The 22,582-nt window shown below is 43.0% G+C and overlaps 1 protein-coding gene and 1 long non-coding RNA gene across 18 annotated transcripts in view; one reads left to right on the forward strand and one right to left on the reverse strand.

The window, feature by feature from the left end:
• Positions 1–636: 636 nt before the first annotated feature.
• On the reverse strand, positions 637–13,669 carry LOC116158272 (uncharacterized). The gene is made up of 4 exons (XR_004142534.2): positions 13,463–13,669; positions 13,076–13,258; positions 8,870–9,069; positions 637–6,504 (listed from the first exon to the last, which is right to left on the reverse strand). It is a non-coding gene; the product is annotated as an uncharacterized LOC116158272 (long non-coding RNA).
• Positions 13,670–14,038: 369 nt separating this feature from the next.
• MAGI1 (membrane associated guanylate kinase, WW and PDZ domain containing 1) overlaps positions 14,039–22,582 on the forward strand; it is a 578,678-nt gene continuing 570,134 nt past the window's right edge. For all 17 annotated transcript variants that reach the window (XM_031470689.2, XM_031470691.2, XM_010987364.3 and 14 more), the window contains exon 1: positions 14,039–14,955. In XM_031470689.2, coding sequence (XP_031326549.1) covers positions 14,640–14,955 — 316 coding nt within the window. In that variant the 5' untranslated portion in view covers positions 14,039–14,639. The remainder of the gene's footprint in view (positions 14,956–22,582) is intronic.

Below are 22,582 nucleotides of genomic sequence, written 5' to 3' on the forward strand. Positions count from 1 at the left end.
TTTATCCATGATTTTGAAACAGAAACCACAGCTTTGAATACTGCCGAGTTTTCTGGCCTTTTCTAAACCCAGAATCTGGCAGAGCCAACCACTCACAAAACGCGAGCTGCCTGTTACTACTGAGGTTTTTTTGCTGATTGTTAGATGGCTGGTTACCTGTTAGCTAGCCAGCCAGTCCACAATACAAACTGTGCCCTTGCTGGGGGCCATGCCTGGAGTAGGAGCTGGGGATACAGTCACGAAGGAGACAAGGTCCCAGCTCCTTGGCATGTGCTCCCGCAGGGAAGGCAGACAGTAAACATATTTACTTAAATAGTTAATTATAAACTGCAGAAGCCCTGTGTGATTTGTCCCCTGCTCATACCCTCCAGTTTATCAAGGATGCTTTTCCCCTCATGCTCTGCAAGGCAGACGCCTGGATCTTTTATGTCTTAGAACCAGCCCTGTTCCCGTCCACCCCTTTGAACACACATCATTCCCCTTTACAGGAAATACCCTCCCTAGTACCCCACAGTCTCATTCCCCTTCACCAAGTTAACCTCTCTTTCTTCTTGGGATTTCAGTTTAAACTATATTTTCTAAGGGAACCTTCCCTCAGATTCAATTGGTATGTTTATAGGATCTTCCCGCCCCGTCTGTGTTTCCCGCCTGGCACATTGGGTCTTCAGAATGAAACATCTGTTTGGGAGATAACTGATTACTATCTGTTTCCACAACCAGACTCTACATTCCAAGAAAGTAAAAGCAGTATCTAGACTTTTCACCTTTGTATTTCCATGCCATACCAAGCATGCTGTACTCCAGGGCCTTTGGCTGTGGCTGTGCTGTTCCCTCTGCCTGGAACACTGTCTCCTGGACAGCCATCTGGTCCACTCTCTCATTTCCTTTAGGTTTCTGCTCAGATATGAACTTTCCATGAGGCCTTGCCTCCCTTATACAAAATAACAGGCCTAACTCTGGGTGTCACAATTCCCTTTTCCGCATCCTGCAAAGGAATTCGACTACTCAAAGACTCTTCATTTCTGTATTGCTCCACTAAAATTAAGCTCCATGAGAACACAGCTTTCGTCCATTTAGCTGACAACTTTTTCCTTCAAAGCTCATCTCCCTGATAGGTATTAGGTGCCCCATAAATACCCACTGAATGAATGGCTGAATCGGTACTTAGTACTTAGCACACTGTTGGCACATGGTAGGCACTCAGGGAAATATTTTTGAGTGAATGAATGCCTGAATGAAAAAGTATAGGTGCCACTAAAACAAATACAGGACATTTAATAGTTGGAGAAGTCACATAAGGTATACAGAAAATAAGGGGTGTTTCAGCCACTTTGCGTTCATCCAGTACAGGCAGACCTCGGAGACACTGCGGGTTTGGTTTCAGACTGCACGATAAAGCAAACATTGCAATAAAGCGAGTCACACAAATTTTTTGGTTTCCCAAAGCATATAAAAGTTATGTTTACACGGTTGCAAGTCCATTAAGTGTGCAACATCATTATGTCCAAAAAAACCAATGTACATACCTTAATTAAAAGATATTTGATTGCTTAAAAATGTTAACCATCACCTGAGCCTTCAGCAAGCTGTCCTCTTTCTGCTGGTGGGGGATCCTGCCTTGATGTCAATGGCTGCTGACTGATCAGGGTGGTGGTTGCTGAAGGCTGAGGTGACTGTGGCAATTTCTTAAAATAAGGAAACAATGAAGTTTGCCACGTCAGTTGACTCTTCCTTTAATAAACGAATTCTCCGTAACACTCAATGCTGTTTGATAGCATTTTAGCTGCAGTAGAGTTTCTTTCAAATTGGAGTTAACCTTCTCAAAACTTGCTGCTGCTGTAATCAGCTAAGTTCATGTCGTATCCTAAATCCTTTGTTGTCATTTTGACAATCTTGACAGCATTGTCACCAGGACTGGGTTGTATCTCAAGAAACCACTTTCTTCACTCATCCATAAGAAGCCACTGCTCATCTGTTAAAAGTTTTATCCTGAGATTGCAGCCATTCAGTCCGATCTTCAGGCTCCCCACTCTAATTCTAGTTCTCTTGCTATTTCTACCACATCTGCAGTTCCTTCCTCCCCTGAAGTCTTGAACCCCTCAAAGTCTGCCATGAGGGTTGGAATCAACTTCTTCCAAACTCCTGTTAATATTGATATTTTGACCTCTTCCCATGAATCATGGATGTTCTTAATGGCATCTAGAATGGTGAATCCTTTCCAGAACCTTTTTGATGTATTTTGCCTAGATCCACCAGAGGAATCACTATGTATGGTGGCTATAGCCTTATGAAATGTATTTCTTAACTAATAAGACTTGAAAGTCAAGATGACTCCTTGACCTGTAGGCTGCAGAATGGATGCTGTCTGTGCTAGCATGCACGGAAACAATGCGAATCTCTCTGACCATCTCCATCAGAGCTCTTGGGTGACCAGGTGCATTGTCAATGAGCAGTACTATTTTGAAAGGAATCTTTTCTGAGCAGTAAGTCTCATCAGTGGCCTCAAAATAGTCTGTTAACATGTTGTTAGCAGATGTGTTGTCATCCAGGGTTTGTTGTTCCATTGATAGAGCACAGGCAGAGCTGATTCAGCATAAATCTGGAGGGCCCTAGGATTGTCGAGATGGTAAATGAGCATTGGCTTAAACCTCAAGTCATCAGCTGCATTAGCCTGTAACAAGAGAGTCAGCCTGTCCTTTGAAGCTTCGAAGCCAGGCTCTGACTTCTCCTCTCGAGCTATGAAAGTCCTAGATGGCTTCTTCCAATATACAGCTGTTTCACCTACACTGAAAATCTTCCATCTAGTGTAGCCATCTTTATGAATTATCTTAGCTAGATCTTCTGGATAACCTGCTGCAGTTTCTACATTGGCACTTGCTGTTGCATCTTGCACTTTTATAGAGACGGTTTCTTTCCTGAAACCTCATGAACAACCACTGCTGGCTTCAGACTTTTCTTCTGCAGTTTCCTCACCTCTCTCAGCCTTCATAGAACTGAAGAGAGTTAGGGTCTTCCTCTGGATAAAGCCTTGGCTGAATGAGGTGTTGCGGCTGGTTTGATCTTTTATCCAGACCACTAACACTTTCTCTGTATCAGCAATAAAGCTCTTTGACTTATCATTTGTGCGTTCACTGGAGGAGCATTTTAAATTTTCTTTAAGAACGTTTCCTCTGCACTCACAACGTGGCTAACTGGAGCAAGAGGCCTAGCTTTCGGCCTATCTCGGCTTTCGACACGGCTTCCTCACTAAGCTTAATCATTTCTAGCTTTTGACTTGAAATGATTGATGTGAGATTCTTCCCTTCACTTGAACACCAGGAGGCCACTGTAGGATTATTAACTGGCCTAATTCCAACATTGTTGTGTCTCAGGGAACAGGGAGGCCGGAGAAGAGGGAGAGAGATAGGGGAACAGAAGGCTGGTAGAGCTGTCAGAATACACACAACATTTACCAGGTAAGTTAACCACCTTACACGGGCACAGTTTGTGGTGCCGCAAAACGATCACAATAATAATATCAAAGATCGCTGGTCACAGATCACCACAACAAATGTAGTAACAGTGAAAAAGATCAAAGAACTGCAAGAATTACCAAAATGTGACACAGAGACTTGACGTGAGCAAATGCTGTTGGAAAAATGGCGCCGATAGACTTGCTGGAGGCAGGGTTGTCACAAACGGTCAATTTATAAAAAAATACAAGAAAATGAGGTTTGCCTGTAGGTCAGAGGCCAGTCAAACTTTGTTACAGTTGTTGGTAGGACGTGAATGTTCCAGCAGGAAAGGAAACTCTGTTGAAGCCTTCCCTCCCCAGATACCCATCAGACCCACCGCCCTGCTCCTCACACAGTCACTCAGCTGCCAGCTTTTGTTGTCCTACGGTTTCTTGCCAAGAGCAGAGACTGAAACTCTCCCATAGAGCAATTAGCGTCAGGGTTGACCAACTGGAAGCCAAACCCTGCAGCTATTTCCCCGCATTCTTCAACTCCCAGGGGGGACTCTGAGAGGATGAGGAACAGAGGTTAGAGGGCAGGGTTCTAGAAGTTTCTTTCTCTTCCCTGAGAGAGGCTGAGCTGTGTGGGTGGAGGAATTGTATACGGTATAGAGCAGAGAGTGCTCTGTCTGAACCTTTGGGAGACGGATTTCCTCTGCCTCTTTAAACGTTTTGGACTTTGGATTACTAATGATACTAAAGGAACTATATGGTTTCTTCCGAAGCTGTGTCAGGATATGCTCCACAAATTACCTGGGAGGATGCCATATGCAAATACAAGAAGAAATAGCAGTCTTGATATTCATGGTGACAGCTTTGTTATTCTCAAGGGGAAGGGAAGGAGAAGTAGGTATCTTTTTTCTTAATAAAGTCTTCCCTAGCAATTCCCAGATTCCACGACTGTTTTTACTTGGTACCAGGTTGGGACCAACCCAGAAATTTTTGTAACAACAATGTAGCCTAATTTCAATATCACCTCACATAATAGTTACCGCGGACTGCTCAACTCCTTCGGAAACTGCTTTAAAGATCTGTTCACAGGATACTTTTCCTGGGTTGTAGAAGGCCACATATGGTGATAAAAATATGATTGTTATCTCCCCAAACCCTGATCACTTTGCTTCTAATGTAATGATCATCGGAAAGACTAGCAACACTCAATTCATATATACACAAGGGAAAAGAAAAACAAAGTATACATTCATCAACATCATTTTTAGGCTAAGTGACAACTTATATAAAAAGTATTTCATTATAACTAACAGCAATAACACACAGTATATGAATGAAGACAGTGAGTCTCAGACAGGTTATAAAACTGGCTGAAGGATAACCAGCCATTATGTGACAGCAGAGGGCATTGATTTGAGAGCTGCCAGTTCTGACAGTCCATGCTCTAAATTACAATGCTGTAGTGAGCGCTGGTATTTCATGTGATATTTAAATTTTTTTCCTTTGTAAGTTGGATTGCGTACCCCAGCACATTCTGTATTATTTTAGTAATCACCTGTTTTCAATGGTGTCAGAGTGTTTTTTTTTTAATTTAGCTAAAATTCACATCACATGAAGTTTACCATTTTAACCATTTTAAAGTACACAATTCAGTGGCATTTAGTACATCCACAGGGTTGTGCAACCACTATTTAGTTCGAGAACATTTTCATCATCCCACAAGAAGTCCCGTAGCCATTCACCAGCACTCTTCCTGCTTCCCCCCAGCTCCTGATAACCACTAATTTATTTCTTGTCTCTACAGATGTGCCTATTCTGGACATTTCATATAAATGGACTCACACACTACGTGGAATTTTGTATTTGGCTTCTTTCACTTAACATCATGCTGTCAAGGTTCTACCTTATAGCAGATACCAACACTTTGTTCCTTTTTTATAGGTGAATAATATTCCATTGTACGGATAACAGCATTTTGTTTATACGTTAATTTGTTGATGGACATTTGGGTTGTTTCCATCTTTGGCTATAGTGAATATTGCTGCTATGAACACTCATGTACAAGTTGTACACCTGTTTTCAATTCTTTTGGATATATACACCTAGGAATTGAATTGCTGGGTCATACAGTAATTCTGTTTAACATACTGAAGAACCATAAAACTGCTTGGCACAGTGTCTGCATCATTTTGCAGCAATCCGTGTTTTAATTTCTTCGCATCTGCACCAACAGTTGTTACCTTCTATTGAAAAAAATTATACCCAATCTAGTGTGGGTATAGTAGTATCTCATTGTGGTTTTGGTTTGCATTTCCCGAATGACTAATGAAGGTAAACATTTTTTTCATGTGCTTCATAGTATTTTTTTTAAATAAAAATTTAATTTTAGAGTAATTTTAGATATACAGAAAATTTGCTAAAATTATATAACAATATTTTAATGACACAATCTCCATATCAAATATACTGGAAGGCATCTCTATGCCTTCTCTATTTCTTCCACCTTGTGTTTTTAACTTTTTGATAGAGAAATATGTCATTGAAAACATTATAGTTATTAATGAAGATTCTGATACACTGTTCATTTTTTGTTATAAAATCATGGGGTAGACAGTGTTACAGTGACATTACAAATTAAAAAACAGTGGTACATAGCACTGTAATTAAGAATATCATCTTTGTCACACCAGGTTTAAATACTGGTTGTGCCATCTTAGGCAAGGTACTTAACCTCTCTGAACCTCAGTCTCTTCCTCTGTAAAGTAGGGAAAGCACCTACCTCACAGTGTCCACGAGGGTCAATTGAGAAAATGTATTGAAAGCACTTATATGCAATGTTCAGCACTCAATAAATGTGAGACTTACTTCATTTGTTTGTTTGCTTGCTTACTTTTTAAAGCACCGAGCAATTACCTAATTTGTCTGTGTTGCCATACTTGGTCAGGATCTACAGGAGACCATCATTCTATCTCTGCAGCCTTCATTGATTCATACATATATTCATTCATTCTTCAAATATGCATCAGACCCATGTTATGTTTCAAGCTGTGGTCAAGAGGCTGCAAACATCAAAAGCATTAAAAATTATAAGTTTGGAAGCAAAGAATCCTAGGATCAAATCTCAATTGTCACCTCCTAGGTGTGTGATCCTGTGCAAGTTAGATAGTATCTGTTTTCTCATCTGTAAAGTGGGACTACAAATACTTCCTGCCTCGTAAAGTAGACAGAATTAAATAAACGCATCATCAGAAACATTTACCAAAGCATTTGGCACACTGAGCGCTTGCTCAAAATATGCTAACTACTAAAGATTTAATATGATAATAAATGAAAAGATTTAGAGGAGCACATGACATATTGTAAATATGTCTCCATATGAATGCTTTGTTTGTTTTTAACCACTGAAAAACATAAAACCATTCTTAGTTTGTAGGTAACACAGGGAAAAGTTAAGGAATAAATCTGGCTGTGGGCCATAACCCAAGGCATAGTGCATCATACACAGAAAGGATACATTTAGTTTCACAAAAATTTTGTTTCAATCGTATATATGTACGTATATGCGCTGATGAAACTAAACGCATTTCTTTTTTTTTCCTTTTTTAAAAATGTATTTCTTACTCTGAACAGCAATCAAAAAATTGGAAAACATTAACCTAGAGAAAAGTCTCAGTTATCTGGAGAGCAGTGACAGGAAATGACAGCTTGCCTTAGCAGGTGGATCACATGGCTTTAACAGTTTTAGGCTTTAGTGGTGTCAATTCAAAATGTAAAATCATACCAAGATGATAGGTTAAAATAAAATTAATAACTGAAGGGGAAGTTGGGTCTAATATAAAACAGAGTAACCTAAGATTTAAAGCAAAAAAAAAAAAAAAAAAAAAAAAAAAAAAGAGAGAGAGAGAAGGAAAAAAAAGACTTGCTTTCTGTCTAGTTTTTGCTCCCATCACTCAGCTGTGAGTGTTCCCAGCACACTCAGAATTCTAGAGGAAAGGTCACAAGATCAAGGTCAAACATCTGAAAAATGCAGATGCTGTGACTTTGGAAGCAGAAACATTCCCAAGCATATGCCAGCTTGTGCAGTCACGAAAGCAGGGGGCTAACTTAGTAATGAAAACTGCAATGCCTTCCAACACTTAGCTTAATTCAGCTGTTCCCCGCTGCATGTAAAATCCTCGGGGTACCCAAACTCAGTCAAACTGAACTTCTTAGCCAGGAGTCTCAGGAATGGTCAGGACACAAGCACTCCAAATTTGGGCACTGACTTCCTAGGGGATGTTGCTCATAACCACTCCCTGTATGGCTAAGGCTCCCTTCACCTGGGCAACAGTCCATAAAAAAGAGCTTAAAATTCAAGGAATGTGCTAAATCTGGAAAGGGAATAATACATTTTTGGGGGTCCGCATTCATCTGGCTACAATATTTTATGGGGAACAATTTTCCAAAGATGGTACAGTTCAAGGAGCAAGGTTGCTCACATTCCAGATTGCTGAGTCACCTTCCAAAACTCCACCTCGTGTTTGCTGGATCAGTTTTGTGGCAAGACAGAGTTGTCCTTTATGGAACCATATATTCACACCGTGGGCAACTGTAACCATCTGGGAACTCCATGAATAGCTCCATAAAACACACCTTCAAGTATCATAATGTGATCGTAAAACTGGACTTTGCCCTTCACTTATTAAAATACCATTAAAATAAATTATAGAGGGAGGAGGCAAGAAGTTTTTCTAACCATGGCTCCTTTAACTTCTGAAGCCATGTTTGCAAATTACAATCCTCCCTTTAAAGAGACGTCCTCCAGGATCACTCTGGGTTCCCAGTTATTGAACTCACCTAGCACTATTGAACTGATCTGTTTTCTTGTCTCAGTACCCAATTAGGAGGTAAGCCAGCCAAAAAAAAAAAAAAAAAAAAAAAAGGATCTTTTAGTTCTGTACCATCAGTGCCTAGTAGGAGATGATAAAGTAAGTATTTAATCAATATTTGTTGAATGAACAAATGAATGGAAACAATCTACCAACTGTCACGGGCCATCCTAGAACATTTTTCTTTTTCAGCTTGGCTTCAGAAAAACTTATGGCTCGTTTCAGAATATTGGAAATTGACGTTATGTCGTTTAACAAACCATCTGTGTTAAACAAGTGTAACACTTGACTGGCTTCCTTCGTAAAGGGTACAATCCTGCACTGTTGCCAGAGTATCTTCAAAATATCTACAGACGTGTGGGCCAACCACTGCAGCTCTGATTGAAATCAAACTCCCACTACTTTTGAATTCTTGGAACCTTTAGTTCACTGTAGAAAAGGCGACCATGATAGGAGCTTACAGAGGAACCCATCTTTGTGGGGTTTCCCTGAGTCGTCGTAGGTCCACACACGCTCTGCCAGACCTGATTAAGCAGCTGATCATGTTGTGACTCACCTGTGTTTATTCTCAAAGGCCCTGAAAAGGAGGCAGACTCCATCTCCACTCTTCACAAATGCAACTGAGAGCTTTCATACAGACGGAAATGTCTCTCATCGCTTTTCCCATCTGTTAGTGAAAATCTCCTTTCTTCTGCCAAAACGTGAGGATGTCAGATGCATGTGGCTGTCTTTCCTGATTGTCTGGAGAAGGCCCATCTGTAGGTCATAGGGGAGGATGAGAGTAACAGGGAAAAAAGAACCAAGAGATGGAGAGAGAAAGCTGAGAGCATTGCTTAAGTCTTGCTGAAAGCAAGTTTCGCCTCCAGTCTTGCCATTTATACGGGGGAATATATTTTTCCTTTTTCTGTTGTTAGTGGCAGTACTGGGGATTGAACCCAGGACCTCAGACATGCTAATCACGCTCTCTACCACTGAGCTATACACCCTCTTCTACATTTCCTTTTTTTGCTTAAACTAGTTCAGCTAGGTTTCTGTCACTGGCAACCAAAACATACTAATACAAAGAATTACTTTAGCACCATTCAGAATACTAAATGATCATTAACAGGGCATTGTTTAAATACATTTCGGAACATTCAAAGAAGGGAACATTATTGCGCTGTTGAAAGTGATAAATGTAGGTGATGTTTAAGAAAATTGAGGATACACTGATGAGTGATAAAAGAGTGATAAAAAGAGAAAAAAGATTAATTTATCCCATAAATTAACTATAAATCCCAAGGGGAGAGATGGGGAGAGAGAGAGAGCGAACTTAAGAAAATAGATTGTGTGTGTATAGTTCTATTGGCCAAAGTTCAGGAGGAGATACACCGAAATGTAAAAAGTCGTTATCTTGTGGCAATACAATTTTGAATGACTTAATTTAATGCTGCCTTTTTACTTATCTATTTTTAAAAGTGTTCTGCAAAAACATATTACGAGAATATTTTTTTAAATATGGGCATTCCACCCTTGATTTCAATGTGTAATTTCCTTCTCTCTCATTCAGTTCCATTTCAGTGCAATAAGTTGTTGAAAATATACAATAAGAAAGAAGATATATAGTGAGTGAACACCCTCAGTAGTAAAATCTTGTATTATTTAAGCATCTACCATGTTCAAGTTACTATATTTTCATACAGTTGGTGGGAGACGAAATAAGAGATACAAATACCTATTGCAAAGAAAACACAAACACTCTGTTCTCAAGGAAATTAACAATATCATCAGGTATGTTTTCAGTGGAATCATGGGGGGATGACAGGCCACATTGCAGCTGAACATTTGAGACATTTTAGGGGAGATTCCCATGATAGATGCTTGGGTTTCTCTTGGTTCCTCACACCCAACATTGAATTTCAAAACTTCCAGTCACCAACATTCATTTTTTTCCCCATGGAAGTGAAGCAGAACATTAGCCAGGATTAATCTCTCTTCCTGGAGTTCCTTCTCTGGGGTATTAAAATAATAGTTGAGACGTGGTATCTTGAAAGGTCACAAGAATGAAAACTAATTTATTCTTGCCTTGCTGAAAGGACTAAAGAGAGGAGTACTATGGTCAGGAAAAAACCCTAACCGAGCTGCCTCCCTATGAGGAAAAGAACAAATTATCAAGCGGATTATAAAAGTGCCTCCCAGGAGCTGACTAGGAAAGTGGCTCATTGTCAGTTTCCTTCTAATCTGAACTGAGGGCTTCCAACTCCTTTGTTGAACTTCTGCTCTAAATCACCATTTTGGAGTCAGTTACCTTAAGGAATACGAAAGTGCTTATATTGGTGTCTATAATGTACACCTCTTGATGGCATTCTTCAGAAATTAAAAGATAACCAAATTGATACGTCCTTTTTTGCCCCACAGCTGATCAACTTACTCACCATCTTCACACTTTCAAAAAAATGAGGTCAATTACTACTTGAGACTGCAAAAATGAATTTCTTTACTCATAACTAGAAAACTTGTATAATGGTTTCTTTCCTTCTTTTTTTGCAGAGGGAAGTAATTAGGTTTATTTATTTATTTATTTATTTATTTATTTATTTATTTATTTAAAGTGGCAGTACTGGGGATTGAACCCAGGATCTCATCCATGCTAAGCATGTGCTCTACCACTGAGCTATATACCCTCCCCCCAAAACTTCTGAAAGAAATGTATTTGGGAGAAAGAAAAGCAAAACACATTTTATATTTGTGGGTTTTTCTTCCCTTCTGTTTAGTGGAACTAGCTGTATAAAAATAAGATCATAATTTGTGCAGAGTGTATCATGTCAGAGTTTACTTCTCATCGGAATCTACTGTGTTTATTAAGAGTTCATTGTTGAAATGCTTCTGGAATAACAGTATAAGGACGTTTGGCATGTCACCTGTACCACAGCTCACAGACCTCCAAACACTTTAGAAATGTTTGCAAATTAATCCTCTTTACAGTCCAGTAAATTATTCGATCTTCAGAGCCCACAGATGGGGAACAGGAGATTGGATTTTGGAGTAAAACACTGTGGTCCTTCATATTAAAAGGAAGAGATAGGAGAATGACTTAACTGGTACACACCTGCTATGTGGCAGATTCAGGAGCCAAAGAGTGCTGATACCCAAATATGCTAGATGGTGAAGTGGCCACATCCTATAGATTCTTAAGCGCAGTGGTTCTAAGCATGTGCTTTGGGTGGTACCTCTGGGGTCACATCCTATAGCATTATCACTTCCAAGCTCTTGAGTGAGTTTCTTTCCTTGCCTAGCTTCACTGTCCTCAACTGTAAAAATCAACGTCATTTATGTAAAATCAAGGTCATACCTACTTCGTACAATTGCTGGCAATGATTAAATAATGCACAACTATCGTGGCACACATGGTAAACCTCAAAGTTAGGTATTTTACGGCATTCTTTTCCCCACTGGAATGTACTGTCAAAGTCATAACATAAGTGAGAGAAGCCAGAACACTAGGATCTCACTTTATATCTAGTCAAGAAAAATCTACTTCAAGATAACTAAAAACTCTTTCAAGAAAACAATCTGTAAATACAGGTTGTAGCCACCAAATCTAAATGGGCTTCATGGCAAAAGTCATATATTATACAGCTGAAGGTCACACTTCATCCATGCATTCTTGCATTCATTTATCAAGTGTATGTGGTGTACTCTCCCCTCAAGGCATGGGTCTAGGTGCTGAGGATTCCTTCTTCCCTTATTTTTATTAGCTGAGAATAGCACCCTACAAAGAGTGCTTTAAAATATTTAAATGTATGCCTATATATTTTAAACTAGAAAGCAGAGGAGGAATTGTCATCATCATCTAATTTGAAACCCCAAGTAATTCCTAATTCTGTTTCCAAATACTACTTTTTTTTTCTTAATTTTATTTTTTACTTGAGGTGTAGTTGATTTGCAGTGTTAGTTTCTGGTGTACAGCAAAGTGATTCAGTTACACATATAAATACATTCATATTTTTTTCAGATTCTTTTCCATCATATGTTATTACAAGAAATTGAATATAGTTCCCTGTGCTATACAGTATGTCTTTGTTGTTTATTTATTTTATATATAGTAATGTGTATCTGTTAATCCCAAACTCCTAATTTATCCCTCCCTGCCCCTTTCCCCTTTGGTAACCATAGTATGTTTTCTATGTCCGTGTTCCTATTTTTGATTTGTAATTTTTCTTTTTTTAGATTCCACATATAAGTGATCTCATATGATATTTGTCTTTCTCTGTCTGATTTACTTCACTTAATACGATAATCTCTAGGGCTACCACTACCAGTACTAAGTTTTTATTTATTACATGCCACTTTACAAGTGTCCTCCGGCGTAATACTCCCACGAACCTTGCGGGGTATAGTTATACTTACTTAACATCGGAGAAATGAAGGTTCTGAGGGGGGTCCTGGTGTTTGGTCAAGTTCACACAGAGATTGGACTGGTAGGAACCTAAACCCCAGAGGCCGGCTCTCAACCGTGACCAAAGTGGCACCCATCCTTTCTGAGTCCCTTACACTCACCTCCCTTATTAGCACTTGAAACGTCTCCTGTTACAAATCACGGTGGAAAAGAAAATGCCTGGGAGACTACCGCCCAGGCCGACTGGCGAGTGTTTGGGAAGGGCAGCCTTGTCGGTGCAGGGTATATGCTTTGGTCTGCAACCGCGGAGCACGTCCTGAAACCCAGCAGGGACAGAAGCTGGCCCTACCCACGCCCCCGGGCGGCGCCGGTGGCAGCACTCACCTCCTGGCTGCGAATTCCGCGAGGTGGCTGCCGCGCCCACGCCCCCGCGGGCGCTAGGACGCGGGTGCAGATCCCAGACCCAGGGGTGATTCTTATCTCCTGTCCCCGGGGCGGGTCCAAAGGCTGCCAGACTCAGCCAGGAACTTGAGCCCGGGACAGACGGCTGGCTCCCGAAGTCTCTGCCTGCAAGGGAGTTAAAAAGCTAGACCTACTTTCAGTTGAAGACCCCAACCCCCTTTTGGCTTCTTTCCCTGGCCTATAGTTTTCACTGTGTCCAAAAAAGTTGGCCCCAAAGTTTAAGGATGCGGATAAGTGTGTGTGTGTGTGTGAGAGAGAGAGAGAGACAGAGAGAGAGCGAGAGCGAGCGTGTGACATGGCTCCCCTCACCAGAGCCGCAGACACCGGCAGACCCCTCTCCAGGACCCGAGCCCGCGGGCTCAGTGCAGGCGGGAAAGGGTAGGCGCGCGCCTCCAGGTCGGGTTCAAGGGTTTTTGAGGAAAATGCGGCGGCGGGCGGGGGTGCGGCCGACTCCCGGGGCTGGCTGACCGACAGCGTGGCCAGCCACTGGCCGAGGGCGATGAGGAGGCTTAGGGCGGCGTGAGTGCGTGCGTGTGTGCGTGAGTGTGAGCGCGAGGGTGAGTGTGCGAGCCTCCCCAACCCCCACCTGTTTGAAATGGTCTTAAAATGCCAAAGCCAGCTTGCCTGTGTCTTCAAAAGTTGAAAACAGTTAGGGTAATGCACGTGCGCGTCCCTCAAACCTCCAAAGGGATTTGCTGAGGAGAAAGCACTGAAAGAAAAGGAGGAATAAGAGGGGTCTATGAAGGGGGCGGGGGTAAATTGCTTGCTCCTGAAGGGTCGGTTTTAGGACCCAACGGGAAGCACATTGGAATCTCTCCCTTCGGGAAGGCGGGGTGGGGCGGGCCGGCCGGCCGGCGGCCGCGGGGCGCATGCGCGCGCGTCTCCTCTCGCCGGCCGCTGCGCTCGGCGGCGCGGAATAGAATGAACTGTAACAAAACAAGCCGAGCCTTTGTATCTGCTTAAAGGGGCCGCAGGCACTTCCCTCTTGTCCCCTCCACCCCCTCTCCGTAGCCGCGTCTCCAGGGCTCCCAGCAACTGGCTGGAAGGGCTTTCCTCACCCTCAGGAACAGCCCGCCAGCGAGGAAAGGCGAGCCAGGCGGGAAGCAAAGAGGAGACACCGCATTTCTAAGAGGCAAGAAAGAAAGGAAGGAAGGAAAATAATAATCCAACCGGCGCAGAGTGGACTCTGGTCCGGGAGAGCACCGTCAGACGCCGGAACGTGGACCGAGAAGCACCGGAATGCAAACAAAGCTCGCGGGCGCCTGTGGAGGGCTCGCGGGGAAGCCCAGAAAGTTTGTTTTATGATGGCTTGAGTGCGCGAGTGTGTGCAGGGAGCGAGCTGCCAAGTTTCTCTCTCCGTCTGCGTTATTTGGGGGGAGAGGTCTCTCCCATGAACCAGCGGGGGCTTGGGGACTTGTGCTGTGGGGGGCACCTGTCTCTCATTTTATTTTTTGTTTTTTTGGGGGGAAGAGGGACGTAACTCATCATGTCGAAAGTGATCCAGAAGAAGAATCACTGGACTAGCAAGGTTCACGAATGCACTGTGAAGCGGGGTCCCCAGGGCGAGCTGGGGGTGACGGTGCTTGGGGGCGCGGAGAACGGGGAGTTTCCATATGTCGGAGCGGTGGCGGCGGCTGAAGCGGCGGGGCTTCCCGGCGTCGGCGGCGAGGGCCCTCGGCTGGTCGAGGGGGAGCTGCTTCTGGAGGTGCAGGGGATCCGGGTGTCCGGCTTGCCCCGCTATGACGTACTGGGAGTCATCGACAGCTGCAAGGAGGCCGTCACCTTCAAAGCCGTCAGACAAGGTAAGATGGGACGCGCCTCCGGGAGGCGCCCCCAGAATAAGGGAGCGGCCTGCGGAGTGCCCCCCACCATCTCTATTTCCCGCTTTCCTCCTGCGAGCGCAGCTGAGAGGGCAAGCTGAGGCCATGCGCCCTGTGGTGGTGAAACACGAAGTTGTTGGGAGGTCGTGGGTTATTTGCCCCACCTGCGTTGGGAAGAGGGGCTCGGGTTTTCGCGGAGAAGCGCGGAGATTTTTCCCAGGCCTGCTTTGCCAACCTGTTCTCTCAGCCGCCAGGTGCAGCACCTGGAGGAGAGTTGGGAAACTGAGGCAGGGGTACAGTGGACGCTCTACTTGCTCCCTGGGGGGAGTGTTGCAGCAGGCGCAGCTGCTGCGATCTTTGGCCACTTGTCCGTTTCCAGACCTGGAGAATGGGTCTGAAGGGGATGAGGGTCTTTGGTTATTGGACGTCCTCCATCAGAAAATTCAGCTTCATCTCGCAATCATCCAGGTGGGTTTGGGCATCACAGCCTGGCGGTTCCAAAGACGGCTTCCTGAACATCCTGCATTCACTCCACAGCTGGATGACGCATGTCTGCACCGTGTGGTCCGGCCCCAGGCTTGGGGGTGGGGGAGGGAATGCCGGGGTATTTCAGCGAGAATCAAGCCCAAGTTTATACTGCTATCACCACCACCACCACCACCATCATTATCACTGCTATTTCTTGTTACCTTGCTACTTGCCAGGCTCTGTGTAAAATGCTTTCCTTGCACTATCTTGTTCTGATTTTCAACAATTCTGAGAGCGAGTTGTTCTTATAAGACCCATATTACAGATAAGGAAACTGGGACTGACCGTTGGTTCAGCTACTTGCCCAAGGTCACACAGATGCCAAGAGTGAGGGTTTGAGCCTTTGCTGCAGAGCCTTAAGCACGTAGGAGGTGGGGGGATGACCCTCGGAGACCAGAAGGGGTGCACTTGAGAGGAGGGAGTGGAAGCAAATTTGTCTCTCAGAAGCCTGGAGAGGAGCGATGACCTTTTTGTTGGCTCTTGGTGGTGGGGAGTCCCTTACATCTTGGTTTGGTGCAGGAAAGGGGTTGGCCCTGATAGAGTCCAACAGAGAAGGACTCCATTCACTTAAAGGAATCCCTTGTACCACCGATCACCATGAAGCAGGTTCTCCCCCATGGACGCACTGATGAAAAATTCCCATATGTGCCTGTGGCCTGGAAAGGCAAGCAGCAGCTGGAGGAATGTGAGAGAGGAAGGAAGGGCTGGGCTGAGTTGGTCCTTTCTTGGAAACAGGCCCTTTCCAGATGAAATGGAGGAGAGAGACAGGGAGAAGAGTCGGGCCTTTTGGTAGCTTTGGGAGCTGAGGGATAGACAGTTACCAAATGCTCATCTTCCACTTGGACACCTCCTCCAAGAAGCCCTCCAGGATGAACAAATCCTTCTTCCTCTAGACTCCCTTAAATGTGTGTCTTGTAATTTTTTTTACTTACCCCGAAGTATGAGTGGTTCTCTCCTCTCATTTCCATACAAGATAGGAAGCTTATTGAAGGGAGAGACTATGCCCCACTCATTGCAGGTCTCCCCAGCTTTGTTTGAGGTCCAACACCTGAAAGGTCTCACTGGAGAATGTTCTCTTGCATCTGTAAACTGACTTTCCTCTGAATATTACATAAACTAATAAGTACAAAGGGTGCAGAACAGCGCCTGGCACATAATAAGTGCTCGATAAAGATGAGATGTTATTGTTATGTTTAAGTTGAATTTGGGCAGTTATTTATTTATAAGTTGAGCTTTTAGTGTCAAGAAGCTGAATTACGTTGTTAATGCCAGTACTTGGATTATGATGACTTAACAGAGTTGGAGAAAAAAGACTGGGTCACAGCATTTGATGGAATCAGCTGTGGCTCTGCAGGTCAGTGACATTTGGAGGAAGGATAGGCAGGGGTACCTGCCTATCCAGTGGGGGGTCTACTGGTGTCTGCTAGGTACTGTGGGGGCTTGTTTTCAGGGTGCAAGATGCTGTATGTGACTGAGCCTCCTCCCCCCGCCAGTATCAAAGATCAGGAGACATTGTCCCAGGGCTGCCTCATCATGGAACTTCAAAAGGGTTGATCAGATAACCAAGTGTGTTTGGAATCAGACACATCGGGGTTCCAAGGAAACTAGTTTCTCTCCATCATATCTCTTGTTGCCCGGAAATATCCTGTTTGCTACACAGGACTGCTCACAGAAAGAGAGAGAGAGAAAGAGAGAGAGAGGGAGTGTGTGTGTGTGTATGTGTGTATGTAAAATCTGCTTGTTCTTGTAATGGGATAGAATAAATGTGTGGATGGGAACACTTAAATGGCCTGGAATCCAGTACAATGTGACTGCTACGATTTCATGTAATGATTACCCTGGCGCAGTTAGCTCTTCTAACATCTTCATTACAGAAAGATGGCACTAGAAAGCATTTCACCAGTCTTCTCTTTCATATCAAGAATATGATTTAAATTATACTACAAAATTGCTCTAAGTATGTTTTCATTACTGTGCTTTAATCATGTTAGGTAGGCTCAGACTTGGCATGTGGTAAAGGAAAGTGTGACTTTTGTCTTGTCTGCACCTTGGGCTAGCCACTGCCAGGGACATGGGTCACTGTGGGTGCTGTCTGTAGGGAAATGTCATGGTCTTTTTCTGGAAGAAAATTCTGCTGTTTCTATTTCATGGCAGCTCTGTGGAAAGATGCACCAACCAAAATAGTCTGTAGCAAGTGGTATATGAAGCAGGACTAAATTGTGAAGGAATCAAGCAAAATGGATCTACCAGGTTGGAGGTGGTTCATTTTTAAATGGAGAGGACAGTCTTTTGTCACAAAAGTACCTAAAAAAGTTTACATGTATATGTTATATATATAAAATAACATTTTATTATGAAAAAGCATATTATGAAAATACATTCTGTATGACATATATATGTACTTTATAAGTAGGTATTTACCTATAGTAAAATGCACAGCTCTGAAGTATATAGTTTGTTGGGCAAATCAAAAAACAAATGTATACGCTCATGTTAGCTTCACCCAAATCAAGATATAGAACATGTCCATCACCCCAGAAATGTCCCTCATGTCCCATTCTAGTTAGTTCCCCCCACTTCTTCTGGAGGTAATGGCTGTTTAATTTTTCTCACCTTGGATTAATCTTACTTATTTATTGAAGTTCATTTAAATGAACTTCTGCGGTTTATACTCTTTTCTGGCTGACTTCTTTGACTCAACAAACTATTTCGGGGATTTCATATTGTTGTGTGTATCATGGTTCTTTTGTATTATTCAGAAGTATTCCATCATATACATACACTAGTTTGTTTATATTTTTGCTTGTCAGTGGGCATTTGGACAGTTTATTTTTTCATCTGTGATGAATAAAGCTGCTATAAATGTTCCAGTTGTGCTACATCTTTGCCAATCTTTGATATTGTCTGTCTTTTGATTTTTAACCATGCTAGTGTATTGGGAAAAAGAGGAAAAGTACACAGTCCCGCTCCTCCTTATCTGCAGGTGGTATGTCCGAATTAGGCCCAGCAACAACAGCATGAGAGAACAGAACAGTTTTAACTATGTACCGTAAGAAAGGTTCTGTGAACGTGTCCTTTCTCTCTCAGAATGTCCTGTTGTACGTAGTTAATGCCTTTTCCATCTTAACTAAGCACTTCTCATGCACTGTGGCTGTAACTTTTGGAGTTTGAGGTACAACAACAGCAAAACTAGCATGAATTTCTTTTTCCTTCACAACTTCATGGATAGAAAATTCTTCCTTCTGGTAGATCTTAGCAACCTCTGCCTCTGATTTTTTTTTTCCTTTCCTTATTGAGAACTTTCACCTCTTCACTGAAAGAAACCACTTCATGGCTTCTCTTTGGCAGATCCGAACGGCCAGGGTCACTTCTCCTGCGCTTTGGGGCCATTATTGAGTAAAATGAGGGTCCCTTGGACACAAGCACTGTGATACCAGGATCTGCTACCTGAGCTACTAAGTGCCTAATGGGAGGGATACCCTGGACAAAGGGATGATTCACGTCCTGGGCCGGATGGAGCGGGAAGGCGGGAAATTTCATCACGCTACTTGGCTCGCCATTTAAAACGTAGGTATTGTTTATTTCTGGAATTTTCTATTTAATATTTTCAGACCGTGGTTGACTGGGTAACTGAAATGGCAGGAAGTGAAATAGCGGATAAAGGGGAACAACTGTCATTAAGGAAACTTCGTTACGGGAGGCAGCTAGTGATTGTTGAGCCCTTGGCTAAGCTCCTGCTTTATGGGCATTTTGTTCTTTACTCCTCACAACTGGACTCACGTGTCAGAAACTGAGGTTCAGAGAGTTGACGTGGTTCCAAGGGTCGTAGAAGTGGCAGAAGTGGAACTGGAACTCAGTCGTGTTGGATTCTAAAACCCATGCTCCTAGTTCTTGGCTCATTGGGTCTCAAAGTAGGATGCCCAGACCAGTGATGTTAGTATCTGCTGGGAGTTGGTTAGACATGCAGATTCCCAGGCCTCCCCTGGCCCTACTGATACCTAAACTCAGGAGGGGTGGAGCTTGTGGGGTGTTTTTAACAAGCCCTCAGGTGATTCTGACGCATGCTCAGTTCTGAGAACCACTGTCCTAGGGTACACACTGACATTGAGAAGATGGTACCAAATGAGGCAGGTGATCGGGTTCCGGAACAAGCTATGCCGCCAATGCTGTCATCCCCGGCAAGCCGCTCTTTGGGCCTTTCTTCACACTTAAAATAAGTGGATGTGCCCTTTCAGGTCCTTGGTGCTCATAAAATGCTAAGATTCCATGAATAACCCAGACTCCAGAAGTTTTAAATGGTGTGACTGTAGTTTTCCAAACTGGTAATATTCATAGGTCACTCTTAACGTATTTTTGTAAGTGAGTTGTGTGGTTTTGCAAATTACCCAGGACCCAAAATTGTCCCTCAACTTTTTTTTATAGACAGAATGGCGACAATAAATAAGACAATTCGAAAACCACACCACCACCACCCTTCCCCTCACCATAACGAGGAACTTACGACCACAGACAATTGAGTGTAGTTCTCGGTGCCTTTTTGGGTTTTGTTTTGATGTTGTGTGTTTATTTTGACCAGTTGGAGTGTATTGCACCAGCTCTGTAACAAAATAATTCTGTTCTCATTTTAAAACACAGCACCTTGTCTTGCTTGGTTTCCTGTGAATGCTGTTTCGAGGTCTCTGGGATTGCTTTTTCTCCCCCGCCAGATGGTCACAGGATTGACTCCTGACCTTAGTGTCTCTTCAACAAAACCTTCATTGAGCTTCTCTTCTGGTGGTGTGCTGCTAAAGGCTTGATAGCTAGTTCTGGGGAAGGGGAGACCCTGAACTGCAACATCTCTGGAGTTGGAAAGAGATGCATAAAACTTGGTTCTCCTGAGCCAGTATCAGCCGGCTCCAGCATCCCACTGACCCCATATCAGATCACGTGCTGGCCTCTTATCCTGCTTCCTGTCTTCGTAGCCTTGGCATAATTTCACGTTATCTTCTTCTGTTTCTTCTTTATCGTCAGCCTCTCTTCTCACTGGAATGTAAGGTCCCTGAAAACGGGAAGTTTTATCTCACTTGTTCACCTCTGTATTTCCCAGCACCTAAGATAATACCCGGCAAATTAGGTGCTCACTAAAATGGCTTGGCTGCGTGAGTGAATTTTCTATTGTCACTTCTTATTCACACGATAAGTGCAGACCAGACTATCAACAACATCTTTCCTTCTTTCCTCCCTGTTCCTCTTTTATTGCTTCTCACTTAGGATCCTCACATGTTCATTTTCTCATCACCAAATATTCCGATCAGCTGAATCCCTGTGTCTAATAATTTATACTGAGCTATAAATAGATAAATGACCGACAAGACTTAATGAGTTAGTTATATTTAAGTATTTCTGCCTGTTGACTCTTAAGTGGAGTTCAAGAAGTGAAAATTCAGGTGTTCGTTCAACATGCAGGATGTGGAAGGGCTTTTCTGTTTTGTCTTCATGTGGGACCTGGTCTCTGTCAGCATCCGTAAAAGTGACACTTTACCTCCGTTTTCTTGTAGCAGCGTCCCTGTGTACAGTTTTCCCAGCCAACAGCAAATCAGATCTTTGCTACAGAAAACTATCTGATTTTTGTCCTCTCTTGCTCTTACACTGTGTTTTGTGTTGATATGTCTTTTTTTTTTTAACTTAAACTTTCAAAAATCAATCTGTTTTTGTTCTTGGTGCCAAAAGACCACTCTCTGAAGGATATTTTTAGGTCACTCTGTGGAACATTCTATAGATTTTGCAAAATGCAAGGAGAGACAACCCAACACATGCATTGTTTCTAGTGGCCACCCTTTGCCAATGGCTGTGTTATTTAAAAATAGATTAACTTGACCTTATGATGCAATGGCCTACAGTTGGGTCACTGCATTTGTTGGCATTTATTACCCAGCTAGTTTCGGATGGCAGAATTGATGATATCCACCAAGGGGAATTAAGTGGTTTATAAGAGAAAACATTCTGACATCTCCTTACCACAAGGGTTTACATGAAGGATGTTGCTTTATAAACGATGGTTATTTAATGCAAAACACCAGTCTCTGATGTTAGTGGTCCCTTCCTTGAGTTTGTATATATGTGTAACAGGATATACTGATTTTGTATACACTGAGAATAAAGGCTGTCAAATTCGTTAAGGGCTGACATTCATATCCCAAAAAAGTAGGTTACTGCCTTCCTGCCTGTCTTTATGCAGCTTATATGTGAGATATGTAACCTTGAAAAATCCCCAGTAAACACTGGAGCTTTGCTCTACTGCATCTGTATAGTATTTCTGGTGAATTTGTTTTGGTGTTTTCACAGCTGAACCCCCGTGGATGTCAAGAACACACAAGTGATGCTGACTTCTGCTTTATAGTAAAGTATCCTCCGGAGGCTCCAAAGTGACATCCTTTCCGAAGGCACGTAGCAAAATGAGAAGCTGTGACGTGAACAATGTCTTTTATGATTAAATAAGTCTTCTCTCTTAGGGTCAAGTAACTAAAGACTGGACTAATCCACTACTTACAAGCATTTCTCTGGTCCCTCTCTCCAAGTGAAACTCAAGTCCTCCCAGTCACTCACAAGGCCCCCCACGATCTGGCCTGTGACTTGTCTTCTTTCTCCCGGTCCATAGCCTGCTGGTCCCCACCTGGACATCTGGAAGGCTGACTCTCATGAACTTCAGGTCTTTTCCAGGTGTCTTGTCATTCCCTATTCTCCTTTGCCACTTTATTTTACTTTATAACATGTAGATCATTTCGAAATAACCAAGGTCCTGATGTTGTCTGTCTCGAATATCAGCTCCCAGAGGGCAAGGCTGTTGTTACTCTGTTCCCAGCAGCATCCCCAGTACCAGGAATACTGCCTGATGCATGGTAATTGCATAAGTATTTCTTGAACATCCACTGCCAAGGTTAGAACTAGAATAACTCTCTCCTGAGCTCGGTTGCCTCTGAAAATTACAGTATTTGAAAGTCTCTGAAAATGTAGGTAATTTGTGGCGGATCCTGTTAAACTTGCTAAGGGTTTAACATTTGCAGTTTCTGACTAGGGCTAAATAGAGCTTCACTGATTGATC

The sequence above is a fragment of the Camelus dromedarius genome, chromosome 17 (genome assembly GCF_036321535.1).
Source record: "Camelus dromedarius isolate mCamDro1 chromosome 17, mCamDro1.pat, whole genome shotgun sequence".
Classification (NCBI taxonomy): Eukaryota; Metazoa; Chordata; class Mammalia; order Artiodactyla; family Camelidae; genus Camelus; species Camelus dromedarius.